The sequence below is a fragment of the Andrographis paniculata genome, unplaced genomic scaffold, assembly GCF_009805555.1.
Source record: "Andrographis paniculata isolate CXL003 unplaced genomic scaffold, ASM980555v1 Contig37END, whole genome shotgun sequence".
NCBI lineage: Eukaryota > Viridiplantae > Streptophyta > Magnoliopsida > Lamiales > Acanthaceae > Andrographis > Andrographis paniculata.
Genome location: NW_026137570.1, coordinates 671,250 through 687,472, shown reverse-complemented (window position 1 = coordinate 687,472; position 16,223 = coordinate 671,250). Strand labels below are relative to the sequence as shown.

The following is a 16,223-nucleotide window of genomic DNA, read 5'->3' as shown; positions in this document are numbered from 1 at the left end:
ACTAAATAAGTGAAAGGTGATGTGTAAACATAGCCATATTTATTTTAACAAAAATATTATAATACGTCACATGTAAAGCTATATGCCTTACTTTATATATATATATATATATATATTAATTGCTATAACAAAATCGATGTGAATATAATTCTAAAGAAAGAAAAAGGAAAAATAAAAAATAAAAAGAAAGAAAACAAACCCCACCAAATAAAATCCCACATGGGAAAGCTAGCATTTTGCTGGTGAGTATTTCCCAAGAACATGTCTGATTTCACCAATAAATTAAAATCTTCTCTACACAAACACATACACATATGTTTATATATAAACATCCTCTCTCTCTAATTAAACAACAATGGCCACCATTAGACGCCTCTCCCCACGTCTGTATTTCCAATTCCAACAACAACAACTCAGGTACATTACATTACATTACATATCTATGTATGTATATCCATTCTTCATTAATTTATCTATCTATCTACAAAACCCCATTATATATATGATTTTCGAAATCAATTAATTTAATTCTGACTTTGGTCAGAAAAGCAAATCTTTCAGCGAGGAAGAAAGAGAGGGTGAAGATCCCAAATTATGGAGAATTAAATATAAGTGAGTTCTTGAGCAGTCGCCAGTCAGTGTGGGATTCAAGCCATTTTGAATATTAGGGCTATGCAGACATCCCCAATCCCAATATTCCAATTTACTACTCTACAGCTAATTCATTTATTATTTGATTTAATTTAATTTCATTTGCTTATTATACTGCCGTAAGTATTTCTTCCCAATCCCAATCCCAATCCATGCTCATCCTAATTAAAATAATTATTAAATGTAATTTGATACGAAAAAATATTATATATATTAAATGAAAATATGGGTAAAATTTTATCCAGTTGGAGCTTATTTGCATTTTGGATTTATTATTATTATTTTTTTTTATGTTTTAGGTCATGTTTATCCCGGTATTTTTTATTTTTTATTTTTATTATTATTTAATTGCTTCATTCTACAATTCTCACAAATACCTATAAAAGCGTATTATTCACCCCCAATTCAAGTTAAACATAGTTTTTCATGAGTGCTAATAATATATCGTATGAATTCAAAAGTATTTACCATGTTTAGGTATAATCAAAACTATTCAAACATCAAATTGTTTCTTTTCAGTCTAAATTGGATTTTAGAGGTTTGAAACATTTTATTTAAATAAAATCTATCATATTATACTTTATAAAATGTTTTCTTCAAAAAAATTATCTTGTTGTTTAGGTGTAAATTACCACAGGTTCAGCTTCTAAACTTCGAGGTTGAGCCTGTGCTAGACTTGCAAGTGACTCCGACTAGCCGAGACTGTGTAGTCGAGATGCTGTCGTGCAAAGTAAGCCAAGTGTCCGGAAATAAATAGCCGTGCTGATCGAACGGGTAAGATGTTGCGCTTTCGAGATATAAAATGAATGCGGTGTGATTTTTGTAGTTCCGAGGGGTCGGAGATGGTCGAAAGCCAAAACGAGCATTTCACAGGTAAAACAGAATTAATTCTTTGGTTTAGTAAACGTTAAAACCCTACTAAACCTGTCTCAAATTCTTTTTGCAGCTTCGATGAGGAATTGCGTAAGATGGGAGACAGTTGGTGCCGAGACATTTTTGGACATCGATGTTCGACTGGATCTTGCACTCGAGGTGGCTGTCGATTCTTGAATATTGTCTGTATACTGCAGCTGTAGTGAAATGAATGATTTTTCTGTTTCTGCGGCAGATATATACGCGGCCGTTCTTGTTGCTGCCGACATCAGCTGTCAAGCGTCCGGGAAACCTGTAAGAACTCAAAAACTGATTTAGACTTGACACTTATTCGACTAAGGACTAAGATTTACATTTTTAATGACGATCGCAGGATGATCCAGGCGATGGTCGACCGGTTGGTGCCGTTGCTATTGCAGCAGGTGCTACAAGATTACGAGAACTGGGTTCATCAACGTCGACAATTATTACCATTGTAATAATGGTCGAGGTTCAATGTTCGGCGTACGCCTTGAATTTAAATAATGAAATTCGAACAAATCTTGCATTTACGCACAAAAAAGAACAAATTGGCTCTGCTCTAGAGGGCACGGTGTATTATATCTATTCCAATCCTGACGATTAATCCACAAAAGCGCCGTTTTATAGCAAATGATTTATATATAGCTTGGGCTAACCTTATGACTAAAGTCTACAGGCCGACCCAGTAGGAACGACCGCTGGTGTTGTGCATGGGCGAAGGAGATGGAGATGTTATGCACCATTCATACCAAACCTGTAGCCGTTTCGAGCACAATTAAATAAATGGTGCCGTTTTTTTTTTTTTTTTTTTTTTTTTTATTTCTCTGATTGTATTGAGAAAATGACAAAAATAATGAACGTACAGTAGAAGTAGAATAGGGAGATGGATACCTTGGTCGAACCACAACACCGCCAAAAATGAACTTCTAAAGGAGTGCCCGGTTGAACATATATAGGAGTCCGCAAAGGGAAAAATATTGGGAACCTGTTTTCGGATAACAAGAAAATTCCGCATTGAACCAAACAAGTAATTACAGGAAAGATAAAATAATGACCAAAATACCGTACCAACTAAACATGTTCGGGGTGGCTGTCGCGGGTTCAATGCCAAGATGTACGTCTTTGTAAAGTGTGGCGTCAAAATAGCCTCCAAACCCTGTTAGCAAGGCGGATGTTTGTTTAAAACACAAAATATGTGTTTGTATAATACTTCCAGGTGTATTTATGCTCTATATATACAATATCCCCCGAAAATTAATATCCCAAGCTACAATGGAACAGTTGAATAGTAGTTATGTAAATAATGATGAGACACAGAAATCAGCAGGAAAAATAAATTTATAAATACCATTAATCAAGGCTGATCCAGTGTCACTTGGGATATCAAAAAGTAGCTTTGTATAGCGCTCATTGCTGGATTCCGAGGAGGGTTTCGGATGATTAAATGTGAAAACCTATGCATTAAGAAACAGGTAAGTGAAAGCCTAGAGCCAGTCGAGAACAATAAAACAACTAAGTGTGGAATATGAATTAGAATAGTAACTAACCGGTTGAGGATGTGCGAGTCTTGCCACTCGATGTAGCTTGACTACATATGCGGTTTCAAAGTGCACAAGATCCTTGTGTGACTTTATCTAATCCATAAACAAAATAAATTAGACGGGGGTAAGGGTATGAAAATCTCGGCAAACCAAACTGAAGATTAAAGAATAAACTGTTACGTCATTGTAAAGCTTGCAGGCAGTTATAGGTTGAATGAAGCTCGTGTACCTGCCAACGACACAAGTTAGTGGATCATAAAACAACTCAAGAATATTTTTATGTAAGAAAGAGAATGGGGCATTTTGAAGATAATCATTCTTACGATGAAGGTATTGAAATTCCATCTTCCTTTAAAAATCTCTGGGCACCATCGAGGCACTCGGGAGAGAGCTCGTTGTCGCCAAAAGAACCCAGCAACTCACTGACCTACAATAAGTTCCAAAGAAGAGAATCTTACTGACAAACTGACTCCTCTATAGGCACGTCGGCATTGTAAGTATAATCTTTTTTGGAAAGAACAATACCAAGATGTCTGCTTTCTCTGGAGCATCCCAATCTCGCATATCACTAGAAACAATAGTTACCACATCTTCCCAGCCTTCCAGCTTAACCAAACTCTGTTCTCAAAGGCATAAGTCGACATGCATAAGTAACTCATACAAATAACAGATATACATTAGTAATAAAGTCATGGGAAATCATCAGTAATAAATTATAATTTCTTATTCAAACAAGCTCAACTTTAGACGATAAGCAAGTCTTTAATTACATTAATTTATTGGACCAATCACCTAATTCATGCGTTCAATATATATGGTTCCGTATTTCATCCAAGTAGCAATAGGTAATATCATGCATAAACACATACCGAAGAAAGGCATTTCTATATGCATAAGAGAAAAATGAAAAAGTTGAGAAACTATTACAACTTACATGGAGGGTAACCACCGCATTCGGATTCTTTTCCACAGCATAAACTTTTAATTTGCGTTCGGTTTCTTCAGCAGCCTGTCAATAAATGTTATGCAAGCAGTCACTACGTGAAGTCTAATGCATCAAAATTAAATGATCATGATACATATCTATATGTCATGAAGAAGTGATGGGAGAACAACCTGCAGCGATGCTCTCACAAGAGGCCCTCGCCCAGCACCCACAACCATCAATACCTACCCCAAAAGAATTGCACATATCATCATAATAAACTTCTTATGATAATCAAACAGACCAACCAATTGCAGTAAAGACACTGCTACATAAAAGAACTTACCGTTGTCACAGTAGAAGCATTCTCGTCTGGAACTCTGTCAACCAGTGCTTTAGCAACAGCTCTTTGGTACTGGCAAGTATAAACAAGTCAGCACATATTAAAGAAACATAACATTCAAACACATTAAGAAGCATTTACCCATTTTACGCATCGCAGAAGTATTTTAAGTTTATTAATATATATCAGTATGAATCATTGTAGATAGTCGTTATTTATATAAATAAGAGGTCCACAAGTGATATTATTGAAATTGATTCAAAATCACACCTGGCTATATTTAACTGTGTCCTTCTCAAATGTCTCGTATGTTTGGGCCTCCAAATTATCCATGAGAGGCTGCAAAATTCATCACAAGATGTTAGAAGTTGGTTGAACTGTGACAACAAGAAGCAAACATGCAAAATCTATTCCTCATAGTTGAAAAGGCAGCAGTGACAAGTCCTTAACATGGAAATTACCTGCAATGGTGATTGTAGATAGTCTCTGTACCCGAGCTGATAAATCACAAGAAGCATGTCTGAGAAATATACTATGAGAAGTTGATAAAAATGCATTAAGATATTCAATCTTTTGGGAAAGGGACAGATTATTGACCTCAAAGCGCTCCTGTTCAGGAAGTGGTCCCATCTTTTGATATAGATAAGCCAGATAATCCAAGTATGACTTTAAAGGGTGTCGCCAACCGCCTGAACAAAAATAAATAAATCACCATTTCAACATCACATACAAGAAAGTACCAGAAACTGTTAAAAACATTACAAATAGAAGTATAGAACATGACTTATGAAAATACAAGTCAGGTTAAAAGCAAAAAACTATTGCAGTAATATTAGACTCAGCTCACATCTCACCCCCAACATTATTATCAGAATCTGATCCGGATACACCCAGAGGTATGCTATGCACTGGTTGTCCAGAAACAACTATCTGTTAATTGACAGAGAAAACAATAAAGATTATGCAATTAATGAGAAAATCATCTCTAACTATAATTAAATTCAACATAATACATATACATCTGTTTAATCAAATTACAACACTCTCATCATATCATTACAACAAGAATTCATTGATAAAAAGGTAACAGGACTGAGTCAAACCACTACCTGAACTGAGTGGTTGAAAAATGCAGTTACTAACATCTGATGACGCTTTGATAGACAAGGATACCCTTTTGCATTAGTTAGAAAAGCCTGGAAAAGGGAAAATTCGACATCATGAAAATAACAATGAGGGTTTACTATGTCCTTTAAAAAGGACAAAACTTATATGAAGGCAAAATCTTTAATACAAGGAAGAAAATATTTTCAGTAAGAGGTTGACAACAATGAAATGAAAATCACATGCATTGACAGCTCTTCCATCCTTTTTCTGATAAACTTTTTTCAGATAATATGAATTCACAGAAGCATACATATACAGAGCATCTCTCCCTTTATTAAGGATTTTTTACACTTATAACACTGCCAATATAAATTGTAATAACGAAATTTTTATATTTACACTTGTATTTACTATGGCAGCCCTAACAGGCTCTCCAAACCATCGTCCAACTGAAGAAGCAGAAGGTAATGAAGACCTGATGAACAACAAAAACCAATCAGCTGAGAGCAAGAATTAACAATTCGTGGAACTATTTCTGATCAGGAAATTCCATATTTAAGCTCACAATATTTCAAGTGCAACTGAGAGCTGGGTATGATGCTCACAGAGAAGCCGAAACGAATTCCACAACTCCCATGAATCATTTATCCTTTCCTCCTGTAATGGATGTAAACATCATGCTAAACAACAAACAAACACTTTTTGTGTACAAGATAAAGAAAGGTTGATAGTTACAACAAAAAAAGGTCTTAGCCGCATGCAGATTACATTAAATCCACCCAAAAATATGTGTAATGATTCAATTAGTTGCCCACACCATATGGGGTACAAAAAACCTATCGGAGGAAACAATTGCTAGAGAGAAGAAATAAGGATTGAAAAGAGCATATAAATCTGAACAACAAACGGCAAAACAAAATCTAATGATCACTCACCATAAAATCAGGGTTGTTTGCATCTGTGACACCCTCAGGCTTCTCCAATGGAATCCTAAGCCACAACTTTAACATAAAAGTAATAATAAGAATGAAAGCATGCACCATGAACACTTATGCACCAAAAATCAATTGGAATTCATGGAAATGGACCAAGTAAAACCTGCATGTTGCCTAGGTTCTGCAATATTTGATTCAAACATTTTGCATAATTAGCACAAGAAGCTCCCTTAGGCGTAGGCAGGAGACAAGCCTGAAACCAAATAGCACAAATTCTGAATAAAAGAGGTCAACCACGAAAAAGTATGAACATGAAATTCTGAAATAGAACCCCAGAACATCAGGGGACCCCAAGAAGGGTCAAAGAAGAATCTAGAAGTCATATAGCAATCCACCTGCAAAGACAGATGAGAAGCCCAAGCTATTTCTTGTTTCAACACAATCTCAGAATCCTTTCTGAGAGTCTCATCTTCAGAATCCAAGTCAATCCATGAACTAATTTTTCCTGGATAGAATGACACATTAGATGAGAGTTCCTGTGAAAAAAAAATTGACAAGGTAGTGACAGAAAACAAGGCAGTCCTTTTAGTGAGTAAAAAGTATACTCATGACTTATGAGAATTACATCAAATATTGAAGCAACTAATTATAAGAATGCAACTAAAAGTATTGGGGTTTGGAGCATGGCAGAATACAGCAGTCAAGGAAGAGGCACAACCAACAACATGACTGCTCCACTGTGAAGGGCTTAGAACCAGGTCTGACCCAGCAAATGGCAGAGCACGAGATCTACTAGTTTCGTTGTCTAAGAGACTAGGTCTATAACTAGGATCCATCTGCATCATAAAATTGCATATAAAGCACAAGTTACTTTAAATGGAGAGTGAAGACTATCATATTAAACTTGATTAATGCTAAATATCCACATCCACAACATAGCCATTTATTGAACACTTTAAGCAAATCAGTTGTACAATCCTACATTGTCCATTGGACAGACATCTCACTGGATTCATTTCAGTACTTTTTTTTTCTTAAAAATGATATATTGGCTAAAATCATCAAATTATATACAGTTGAAATATATGTTTAGGGAATCACTTGCAAATTTTGTAGCATGACAAACATTATTCATAGTTCTTGCAATTTAGATGTGGTTAATAACCGCAACGAGAAACATGAAGTCTCCCTAGCAGGGGGCCATCAACACAATGATCTAGGTGAGCTTACTGACCATTCATACAGATCGACAGCAATTCAGCTGATGTATGACTGGCTAATTAGCCACCATCGTGGTTTGACATGAAGGAAAATCATTCTATTATCTTTTGTCCATCATCAATTCCTAACTATAACATTGAATAAAATACTCCAAAATGAGGTTCAAGGTCCTTGGGATGAATTCCATCTTTCTATTCAAAGAATTTCTTTGGTCAATGAATGAAAATATGCATATAGATGAAAATAAATGGACGCAAACATGAAAGCAACATTCTATACATTCATCTATTCAAAAGTAAATATTGTAATATAGTGCTAATGGCCTACATGAATATGGTGCAAACTAGTTCATACATTGGAGTAATAACCCAGATGGCAAACTCATGTGATCCCAGGCCATTAAACACATCAAAATATAGGTGATTTACTGACCATTCACACATACAAGAACTGTGACTGGCTAATTAATCACCATCATGTGCAATCACAACAACATATGCTACAGATCAAAAGCTTAGCATCCAGAACTAGAAACAAGTAAAATAGTTCCATAATCACTCCATGCCAAATGAAGCACCGTTCCAAGACAAACAACCAACAACGACAACATAACGCTCCGCTACACCACACCACACACATTCACAAACAGCAGACAAAAACCAGAGTCGGAATACCACCGTCCGAGCTGCAAATTCGATACAGAGACCGAAATGCCGCTACGAGAGAGGATACAGCGGCGACAAGGTAATATAATCTCCTTAAACACCGACGGTGCCACACGCGCATAAAAATGAATAGAAAAAAAATAATAATAGAAACTAACAAACTAACCAGAGTGGCGACAACGAAATCGAAGCCTCCATGGACGTTGAAGGAGAGGAGATTAGGCATGTCGTCATCGAAGTCGGCCTCGACGCCGCAGTAGCGAGACTCGCTCTTGTCTCCGGCGTGTCTCTCTCCGAGCGGCATTTTGGATCACCACTCAAAAGCTATGATGAGCTGTGAGTAGGGTTTAGGGTTTAAATAAAAGGGGGTGAGCGAATGAAATGAATGTTTGGGGACTAGGGTTTTTGAGTCGCCGCTCGTCTCAGCTCCACTGCTTTCACTATGCCTCAACACTTCAAAATATATATCTTTGTTAATGTACTGCTTTCACTATGCCTCGACACTTCAAAATATATATCTTTGTTAATGTACTGCTTTCACTATGCCTCGACACTTTCAAAATATATATATTTGTTAATGTCCGCAAACGATGGCCGGTGGTGGTGTACGATTGAATTTATCACTGTGTGGTTAAATGAAACGGACATAGAGTATAATATAAAAACATATAAATATTTAATTTAATATTTTTTTTTAAAAAAAAACATATAAATATTTAATTTAATATTTTTTTTAAAAAAAAAATTGATTAATACTCTTTGATTCAAATCCTACGACTTTGAATCTTGTTTCATTAAATATCATTTTATTTGTTATACATAATTTATCTTTTTTATTTATTTTCATTAATTTCACATAATTTATTTTTTTAAATATAATTATATATTTTAATTGCTATTTTAAATTTTTTTTTATTTTAAATAAATTATTTAGTCATTCATTTTAATCTTCATAATTATTTTTCTGCTAAAATAGATAAATTAATTGGAAAAAAAAATATAAATATTAAATTTAATAAATGATCTAATTTTAATATTAATATCAAAATAAAATAGATATAAAAAGTAAAATAAAATATTATACAAAAATATTAAGAAAATGATAAAATAATAATAATAATAATTTGTTCGTTACAATTAAAAATATTTTTTTTATCACTTTAGTTATTTGATTTAAAATAGATAAATTAATTGGAACAGAAAAAATATATAAATATTAAATTTAATAAATGATCTAATTTTTTTTAATATTAATATCAAAACAAAATAGATATAAAAAATAAAATAAAATATTATACAAAAAAATATTAAGAAAATGATAAAATAATAATAAGAATAATAATTTGTTCTTACAATTAAAAATATTTTTTTATAATTTTAGTTATTTGATTTAAAAGTATTTATTTTATATTATAATAAAAATAATTATACATTAATACTAATATACCATTAAATTTTATATAAATTACAAATATATTATTACATATATAATTAAATAATAATACTATATAAAATATAAAAAATAAAATTATTAAAATTATTTTATATGTTTATACTAACTAATAGAATATTATTATTTAAATAAATTGTACTAACAATTTATTATTATTTATTAAAAATATAAATAATAAAATTATTAATAAATCAAATACAGTCTTATTGAAAAATATTTGGTGCCACTTGTTAGTCACGTGTCAATTTCATATACTATTCTCTTTTAGTCCATCTTGATTGCCAAACAACAATTTGTTCATAGAAAATATAAAGAAAAATTTCCGATAAAATTTATATATATACTTACAAAGAAATCTTTCACCAGTAGAATTATTTGTTTGCGTCCTGGAATTTTCTTCCTCCAGTTAACTGAGATGTGTTTAACTAATCTTTTGTATGTTTCTTTTATAAGTTTTGGTAAAATTTTGGTTTGAGTTTGATATTAAAATAATGTTTGATGGGATGTTTTGTGAGATAATTTTTATTTTTTATTTTTCCGAAAAACGCAAATTTCAAATGGTAAAATTTGAGAAATTTAGGGTAAAAAAACATAAGTTTGCATACTATTAATTTTTTCTACAGTATTTTGAGAATTACGAATAAGTTATATAGAGTTTTAAGATTATAGTAAATTACGGAACTATAATGAAATTTTATGCTATTTGTGCCTTCTTCTTTTTTACTTCTTTTCAATATAACATTATATCATAATATTATTAAAAGAAAAAATCGGGTTTGTTTCTTTTGGTTTTTAGGTGTACATTTATTGGCTACAGTTACGGTATTGATTAGAACATTGCTGATTTGGAATTAACTTGAAATAATTAACAAATTATCACACAACAGACAACATATTATAAAATTAGTACATTAAGTTGAAACAATTAGCAAATTATTAGAAAAAAAATAATATATGTTGTGTTATATAAGTGCTAATTTCTTTATAAATATTTATTATTTTGATCAATTTACTTTGTGCTGAAATTATAATATAGCTCGCTACATATTATATATAATGTATTATTTAAATATGGGTTATATATCATTTTAATAATTTATAATCTTTTTATAAATATTTGATAATTGAGTTAAATCGGTACAATACTGATTTCACCAAACTAATACTATAACCGCAATGATAGATTAATTTTACTTTAGATATATTGAATGATTAATATTTTGTATTTAATTATTAATTTTTTTTATTAGTAAATAATATATATATTATATTATATATAAAGTATTTTTTAAATAATAGATAACAAAATTGTTTCACATAAAAATGTTTAGTGAACAAATCTATAATTTTAAAACACCGAAAAACACACTTATAAATTCCGGTAATGATTGGGGGTAAATAGGTAAATTCAGGAACCCCGACAGTACGATTCAGTTTGAATGCTGCGGTAATGATTGGGGGTAAATAAGTAAATGGAAATGATTGGGGGTAAATAAGTAAATCCAGAATCCCGAAAGTACGCTTCAGTTTCTTTCATATTAATAAAGCGGCTTTGGCTTTGGGTGCTTTTGTCACTTCCACTGAACCTAACCTTTTTGCGCCTATTATATAATGATGAGCGACCCCCTCACACTTTCCCCCTTTTCGCACTTTTTTCTCCTTCGCGCATTTGCCGATCATCCTTCGGAGCTAAGGAAGTTGAAATTATGGATGGCAGATCGAATTCCAGGAGCAGTTCAATCCTTGGATGCGGCGGAATGAAGAGAAGTGATTCCGACTTGGTGTTTGACGAGTTTTTAGCTTCCGAAGAAGACACGAAAGTGCATCACGGAGCTCAGATCTTTGGAGCCTCTGAACCTCGCCATGAGCTATTTGAGCTTGAGAATCAGGTGAGCTTCAGATTATTTTTATTTTTTATTTTTCGATAAGATATGTGTGTGTGAAAACGCTGGGCGATTATTTTGCACTTATTTTTATGCTTTTTTTTTTTTTGGTTTGAAATTGTGTTCGTACCATTGATATGTGGTGTTAATCGATGAACGAAGGATTCGGTTTATTTATGTATGGTTTGAAGCGATTTTTGCTGAAGATCTTTGGGTGGAACTGTCGGAAAGCCTGTTGATCTGCAAAATGGACTTGTAGTTCGTGCTTATGTGTTTGCTGGTTTGCAAGAACATGGAGAATTGTTGCCTAGTGAAGCAATATAAATAAACTGAAAAGGAATAAAATCCTGAAGGAAACCTACCAGTAGGGAAGGGAGTTTGCCAAATTATTTAATAGGATTTGGTCTTCATTTTTCCATGGAGTAAAGCTATTGTATAAATACTGTTTCTCTCAATCATTATATGTTACTGTAGCTCTTTATTACTTTAACGGACTGGTTGTATGAGTCATGACTCTTTGATAGAGTTCAAGAAAAATATTGGCGTGCTGCTGCAAGTAAAGTCGTGTTCTGTTCCTTTTTGGTCAAAGTGTTTAAACTTCGATTTATCAAACTGTACATCTGCCTTGAGACTGTCTTTGTCTTTTAGTTTGGCGACTGGAAGCCAACAATATTAACTTTTGTCCATGTATGCTACAGAAGAGAGAAAGTAGGGTGTGTTTGTCTGTGTTTTTTTAACTATTGTATTCCGGGCTTTACATTTCATTAGAACTTAATATCAACATTTTGTGCCAAGAATTTCATTGATATCTTTTTCTTTGTTTGTGGTATCTTTTGTATTTGGCATCCAACAGGTTCTTAATCTTTATTTAGGGGAATTCCCTTTAAGCCTTTTTTCGAATTTCAAACAACTTATATGGTGAGAGATTAAGGAAACTACCAAGTATTGAGGGCTATGGTTGTGATACAACTATGACATGAAAGACTGCTTTAAGATTTATTCCTAATTTTGCCCCATATTTTCTGTTTTTATATTAATAAGAATCTGTTGGACAAAATCTTCTAATACTCTAGTTGTGGCCCAGGAATCTGGTGCTATTTGATTTTTTATAACTTCCGATATTTGGGAATATTTTATATCGATGTGTTATGTTTCTCATATTTACCTGTTGTATTTTTGGTAGGATATTCCTTGTAAAGATAAGAGGTATCTCTTGCAAGATTAGTGGTCTTTTAACACTTTACGTATACCGGCCAATCGTCCGGGAATAAAAAAGAAGGCTTTGCTTCACAAATCCGTTTTCCCCATTGTTCCTTTTTACCTTATGTGTTACCTTACAATAAGTACATTAACTCTTACGAACAATTCTATATACAATAATCTTCGTACTGCACTTGTGATATCAGTTGCTCTCAAATGTCAGGAAATTCTTTCTAATGCATTGGCGGATATTCCCATATGGTCTCAGAGTTTTTACTCAAAGCACTCTAACTTCCCTGCACAAATTGACTCCCAGTCGGCAATATGTGGTAAGTCGAGATCTAGCTTTCAATGAGCTTATCCTAGGTTTGTAAGAGTTAGCATAAGGTTAAAATATGTAATAGTGAGAGATTAAGTTCATACTTATAGGGAAATATTTTTTCTACTGAGATTAATGGTAGTATGTGTTGCGGAAAATTGTCATATATTTTTTGTTCATAGGCTGTATTTGTATTATATTAATATAAAATTGCGTGTTGTTTTCGCTGGTTGGTTTGTGTATAGTTGACAGCCCGATATCGGTCAATACTACAAAGGGAGATGATAGTTCATCACGTGAACAATCAGATGAAGATGATCAGGAGATAGAAACTGGTTGTTGTGAACAAATCACAAATCCTAAAGAAATTAAGCGCATTAAAAGGTATATACACACACACACACATCTATATATATATATATATTTAAATACACATGATCGATAATAAAAGTTAAAAAGACTTGAGTAGGAAAACTAACATCGAAGAATGTGATATGAATTCAGGATGGTCTCCAATAAGTTGTCTGCTAGGCGGTCAAGGAAAAGAAAGCAAGAACATTTAGCTGAGCTTGAACAACAGGTATACTTTCTGTCGGCTGCGTATATGGTTCACTCAATAATCAATGAGTCTGTATACTTTCTCGAGGATTTTGCTCTATACAGGTTGAATTATTACGAGGGGAAAGTGAGTCATTGTACAAACAACTTGCTGATGCCACTCAACAATACAAAGATTCTACCACGAATAATCGTGTTCTTAGATCCGATGTTGAAGCTTTACGAGCCAAGGTATCTCACTTATTGTAAAAACTTAAGAGTTTTTAATCAATCGAATTTTTATTTTCTATTATTAAGGTATTATACTACAATTAATTAAATTTATCTACTCCCTAACTGGTAATATAATGCCTCATGAGACTATACTAATGTTAGAGATTAATGGTAGTATGTGTTGTTTGGTCAATTGTTCTATATATATATAATGTGTATTTATGTTATTATTATTAGTGATTTGGTCATTTATCCCTCCCGACTTGCCACCTAGCTAATTCACCTAATCTCTAACTTACCATTTTTCCTTATTCAGGTGAAACTAGCTGAAGACATGGTCACACGTGGCTCATTGACCTCAAGTTTGAGCCATCTTCTTCAGAACTATCTGAACACACCAGACGACTACGCAAACAACAACATGACCAATATAAGTCACAATAATGTGTCCCCAATAATTGCCCCTCGCGGGGACAATAATTTTTCCTACACCGGGATATCACCCCCGACCGTTGGACTTGGAAACTCCGCGGCATTCACTAGCAGTGTCTCAACGGGAGCTGTTGGTGCTGACGGCGCACCGGAAATGTGGGCTTGGGATTCTGTTGTCGTGCCGGTCTCTAAATAGGAGGTATGTTTACTCGACTAGTTTTAATTATCCTTATGTGTTTATGATGCTTCTTTGTGCTTTAATTTGGACGCCTATTTTGCCCATCGGTTGTTTATATTTATTTGCTATTTTTGCCTTATATTGGACTTCTTGTTGTGTATAAATTGATTGCCGCTGGTTTATAGTTTGTAGCTTAAATAAGTTTTATTGGACTCGGAAATTATGGTAGGGTAGTTTTGGAATTAGGATTTTATGCTTAGTCATGGTTAACAAATTGAGTTCAAATTTGAAATAGTGTTAGAGAAATTTAAGATATATAGGCTTTATTTTATATATAGATTAGATTTAGAGTTTTGAAAAATTTTAGAATAATTTTTTTTTTTATATCGAATGATAGCTATGAAAAGTAAGCTGATGTAACGTTGTTCTTTTTTAGAATAAACAGTAGGGAGTAAAAATAAAAATTATTTAAATTAAAATTCCAACCAAAAGTTTCTCATGGGGATATATATTCTCAACCTATTACTTTCAATTTTTTTAGGACTTTCTTTCCACATGTTCAATATTATTTTTGGGTGAAACTTATGTACAATTTTACAAAACATTTTATTAGACATTTATGAATATATTTCATTGGATTTTAATTTTGAAAAATATATTTTTTTCAAATTATTTTTAATACAAAATATTATAGTACTTCAAAATTCATTCCAACTTGTTTACATGCATTTAATTTGTGTTTTTGTTGATTTTGTTGTTTTAGCATTTTATTTGTATTGTTTTTATGGGGTTGTTTGTTTGACTAAATTTTCATCTATACAATTCACAATGTATTTATTATTTTCTACAATTTTATAAAAAAATTTATATTTAACATAAAATATTATATTTTTATAGGAGACCTAAATTTCACATAAAAAATATTTAAACTAGAACTTATTTTTGGGGTTATTTTGTTTTGGTTTTATTTTTTTTATTTGAAATTTTTTTTATTTAATATTTTGATATAATATTTTGTAAGAAAATAAAAATATATTTTAATAATGATATTTTTTTATTTGAAATAGAAAAATGAACACACTTTTAATGTTTTTGAGATAAAATAATAATTAATTTTACTTTTGAATGAAAAAAAAATGATATATTAAAAAAAAAAACCTATGAATCCACCGGAGTTCTATGAGACAGAGAGCGGCTTTGAAAAAGAGTGAAGTGTGTTTTTATTTCACATTAAAAATATTAATATTCAATTTGTATTATTTTTAATAAAAATATATTATTATTATTATATAAAAAAATCAACACTTTATTTCAAGTTACAATCAAACACAACTTAAATAACTAAGTAATTTAATAATACAACACATTTTAGAAAACAATATCATTAATTTAATCAATTAATTATTATTTTTAAATTTAGTTATATGAATAAATAGAAAGTCAATTTAATACACAATATCCACACATGCACACAATCACACACATACATATGCACACTACAAAAATTAATTCTATGCACGAATATAAACACACACAATCACGTATATAAATAAACATACACACAATCACATACACATGTATACATACACGTATTGACATATTAATAAGAAAATCAACTTTATATATGCAAGCATCCAACAACGAAGTCGTGTAAATAAATTCATTAGAAAAGAAATGATATGAATAAATAAACAAAATTCAATCA

General features: G+C 32.1%; 2 protein-coding genes across 5 annotated transcripts; one reads left to right on the top strand and one right to left on the bottom strand.

The window, feature by feature from the left end:
• Positions 1-1,494: 1,494 nt before the first annotated feature.
• Positions 1,495-8,760, bottom strand: LOC127250625 (protein arginine N-methyltransferase 1.5). 4 transcript variants are annotated; one of them, XM_051274001.1, is made up of 24 exons: positions 8,449-8,760; positions 7,115-7,232; positions 6,792-6,901; positions 6,560-6,649; positions 6,397-6,462; positions 6,027-6,118; positions 5,861-5,936; positions 5,464-5,550; positions 5,209-5,284; positions 4,952-5,043; positions 4,816-4,851; positions 4,625-4,693; positions 4,358-4,426; positions 4,203-4,256; positions 4,021-4,095; positions 3,612-3,704; positions 3,410-3,513; positions 3,267-3,315; positions 3,093-3,179; positions 2,894-2,999; positions 2,614-2,701; positions 2,437-2,530; positions 2,202-2,299; positions 1,495-1,833 (listed from the first exon to the last, which is right to left on the bottom strand). In XM_051274001.1, the coding sequence occupies exons 1-23, from the start codon at positions 8,584-8,586 to the stop codon at positions 2,216-2,218; spliced, it is 1,953 nt and encodes a 650-aa protein (XP_051129958.1). In that variant the 5' UTR covers positions 8,587-8,760; the 3' UTR covers positions 1,495-1,833; positions 2,202-2,215. The 4 variants fall into 4 exon arrangements, with proteins under 4 accessions (XP_051129958.1, XP_051129957.1, XP_051129959.1 ...); XM_051274000.1 differs by having other exon boundaries at positions 1,495-1,816; XM_051274002.1 differs by lacking the exon at positions 1,495-1,833 and adding an exon at positions 1,931-1,949.
• Positions 8,761-11,321: 2,561 nt separating this feature from the next.
• LOC127250700 (basic leucine zipper 9-like) lies at positions 11,322-14,719 on the top strand. Its single transcript, XM_051274106.1, has 6 exons — positions 11,322-11,624; positions 13,042-13,147; positions 13,383-13,521; positions 13,642-13,717; positions 13,801-13,926; positions 14,225-14,719. Exons 1-6 carry the CDS (start codon positions 11,442-11,444, stop codon positions 14,534-14,536), a joined length of 942 nt encoding a protein of 313 aa, XP_051130063.1. The 5' UTR covers positions 11,322-11,441; the 3' UTR covers positions 14,537-14,719.
• Positions 14,720-16,223: the final 1,504 nt, after the last annotated feature.

What these genes read in the sequence shown, in the direction of transcription:
- LOC127250625 (XM_051274001.1), bottom strand. Translation starts at nt 8,586, where the DNA reads ATGCCGCTCGGAGAGAGACACGCCGGAGACAAGAGCGAGTCTCGCTAC. An exon ending in CTGAACAGGAGCGCTTTGAG is followed by an intron (nt 4,852 to 4,951) that starts GTCAATAATCTG and finishes GTGATTTATCAG; the next exon opens with CTCGGGTACAGAGACTATCT. An exon ending in ATGCTTCTACTGTGACAACG is followed by an intron (nt 4,257 to 4,357) that starts GTAAGTTCTTTT and finishes CTTTTGGGGTAG; the next exon opens with GTATTGATGGTTGTGGGTGC.
- LOC127250700 (XM_051274106.1), top strand. Translation starts at nt 11,442, where the DNA reads ATGGATGGCAGATCGAATTCCAGGAGCAGTTCAATCCTTGGATGCGGC. An exon ending in TATTTGAGCTTGAGAATCAG is followed by an intron (nt 11,625 to 13,041) that starts GTGAGCTTCAGA and finishes CTCAAATGTCAG; the next exon opens with GAAATTCTTTCTAATGCATT. An exon ending in TTGAAGCTTTACGAGCCAAG is followed by an intron (nt 13,927 to 14,224) that starts GTATCTCACTTA and finishes TTCCTTATTCAG; the next exon opens with GTGAAACTAGCTGAAGACAT.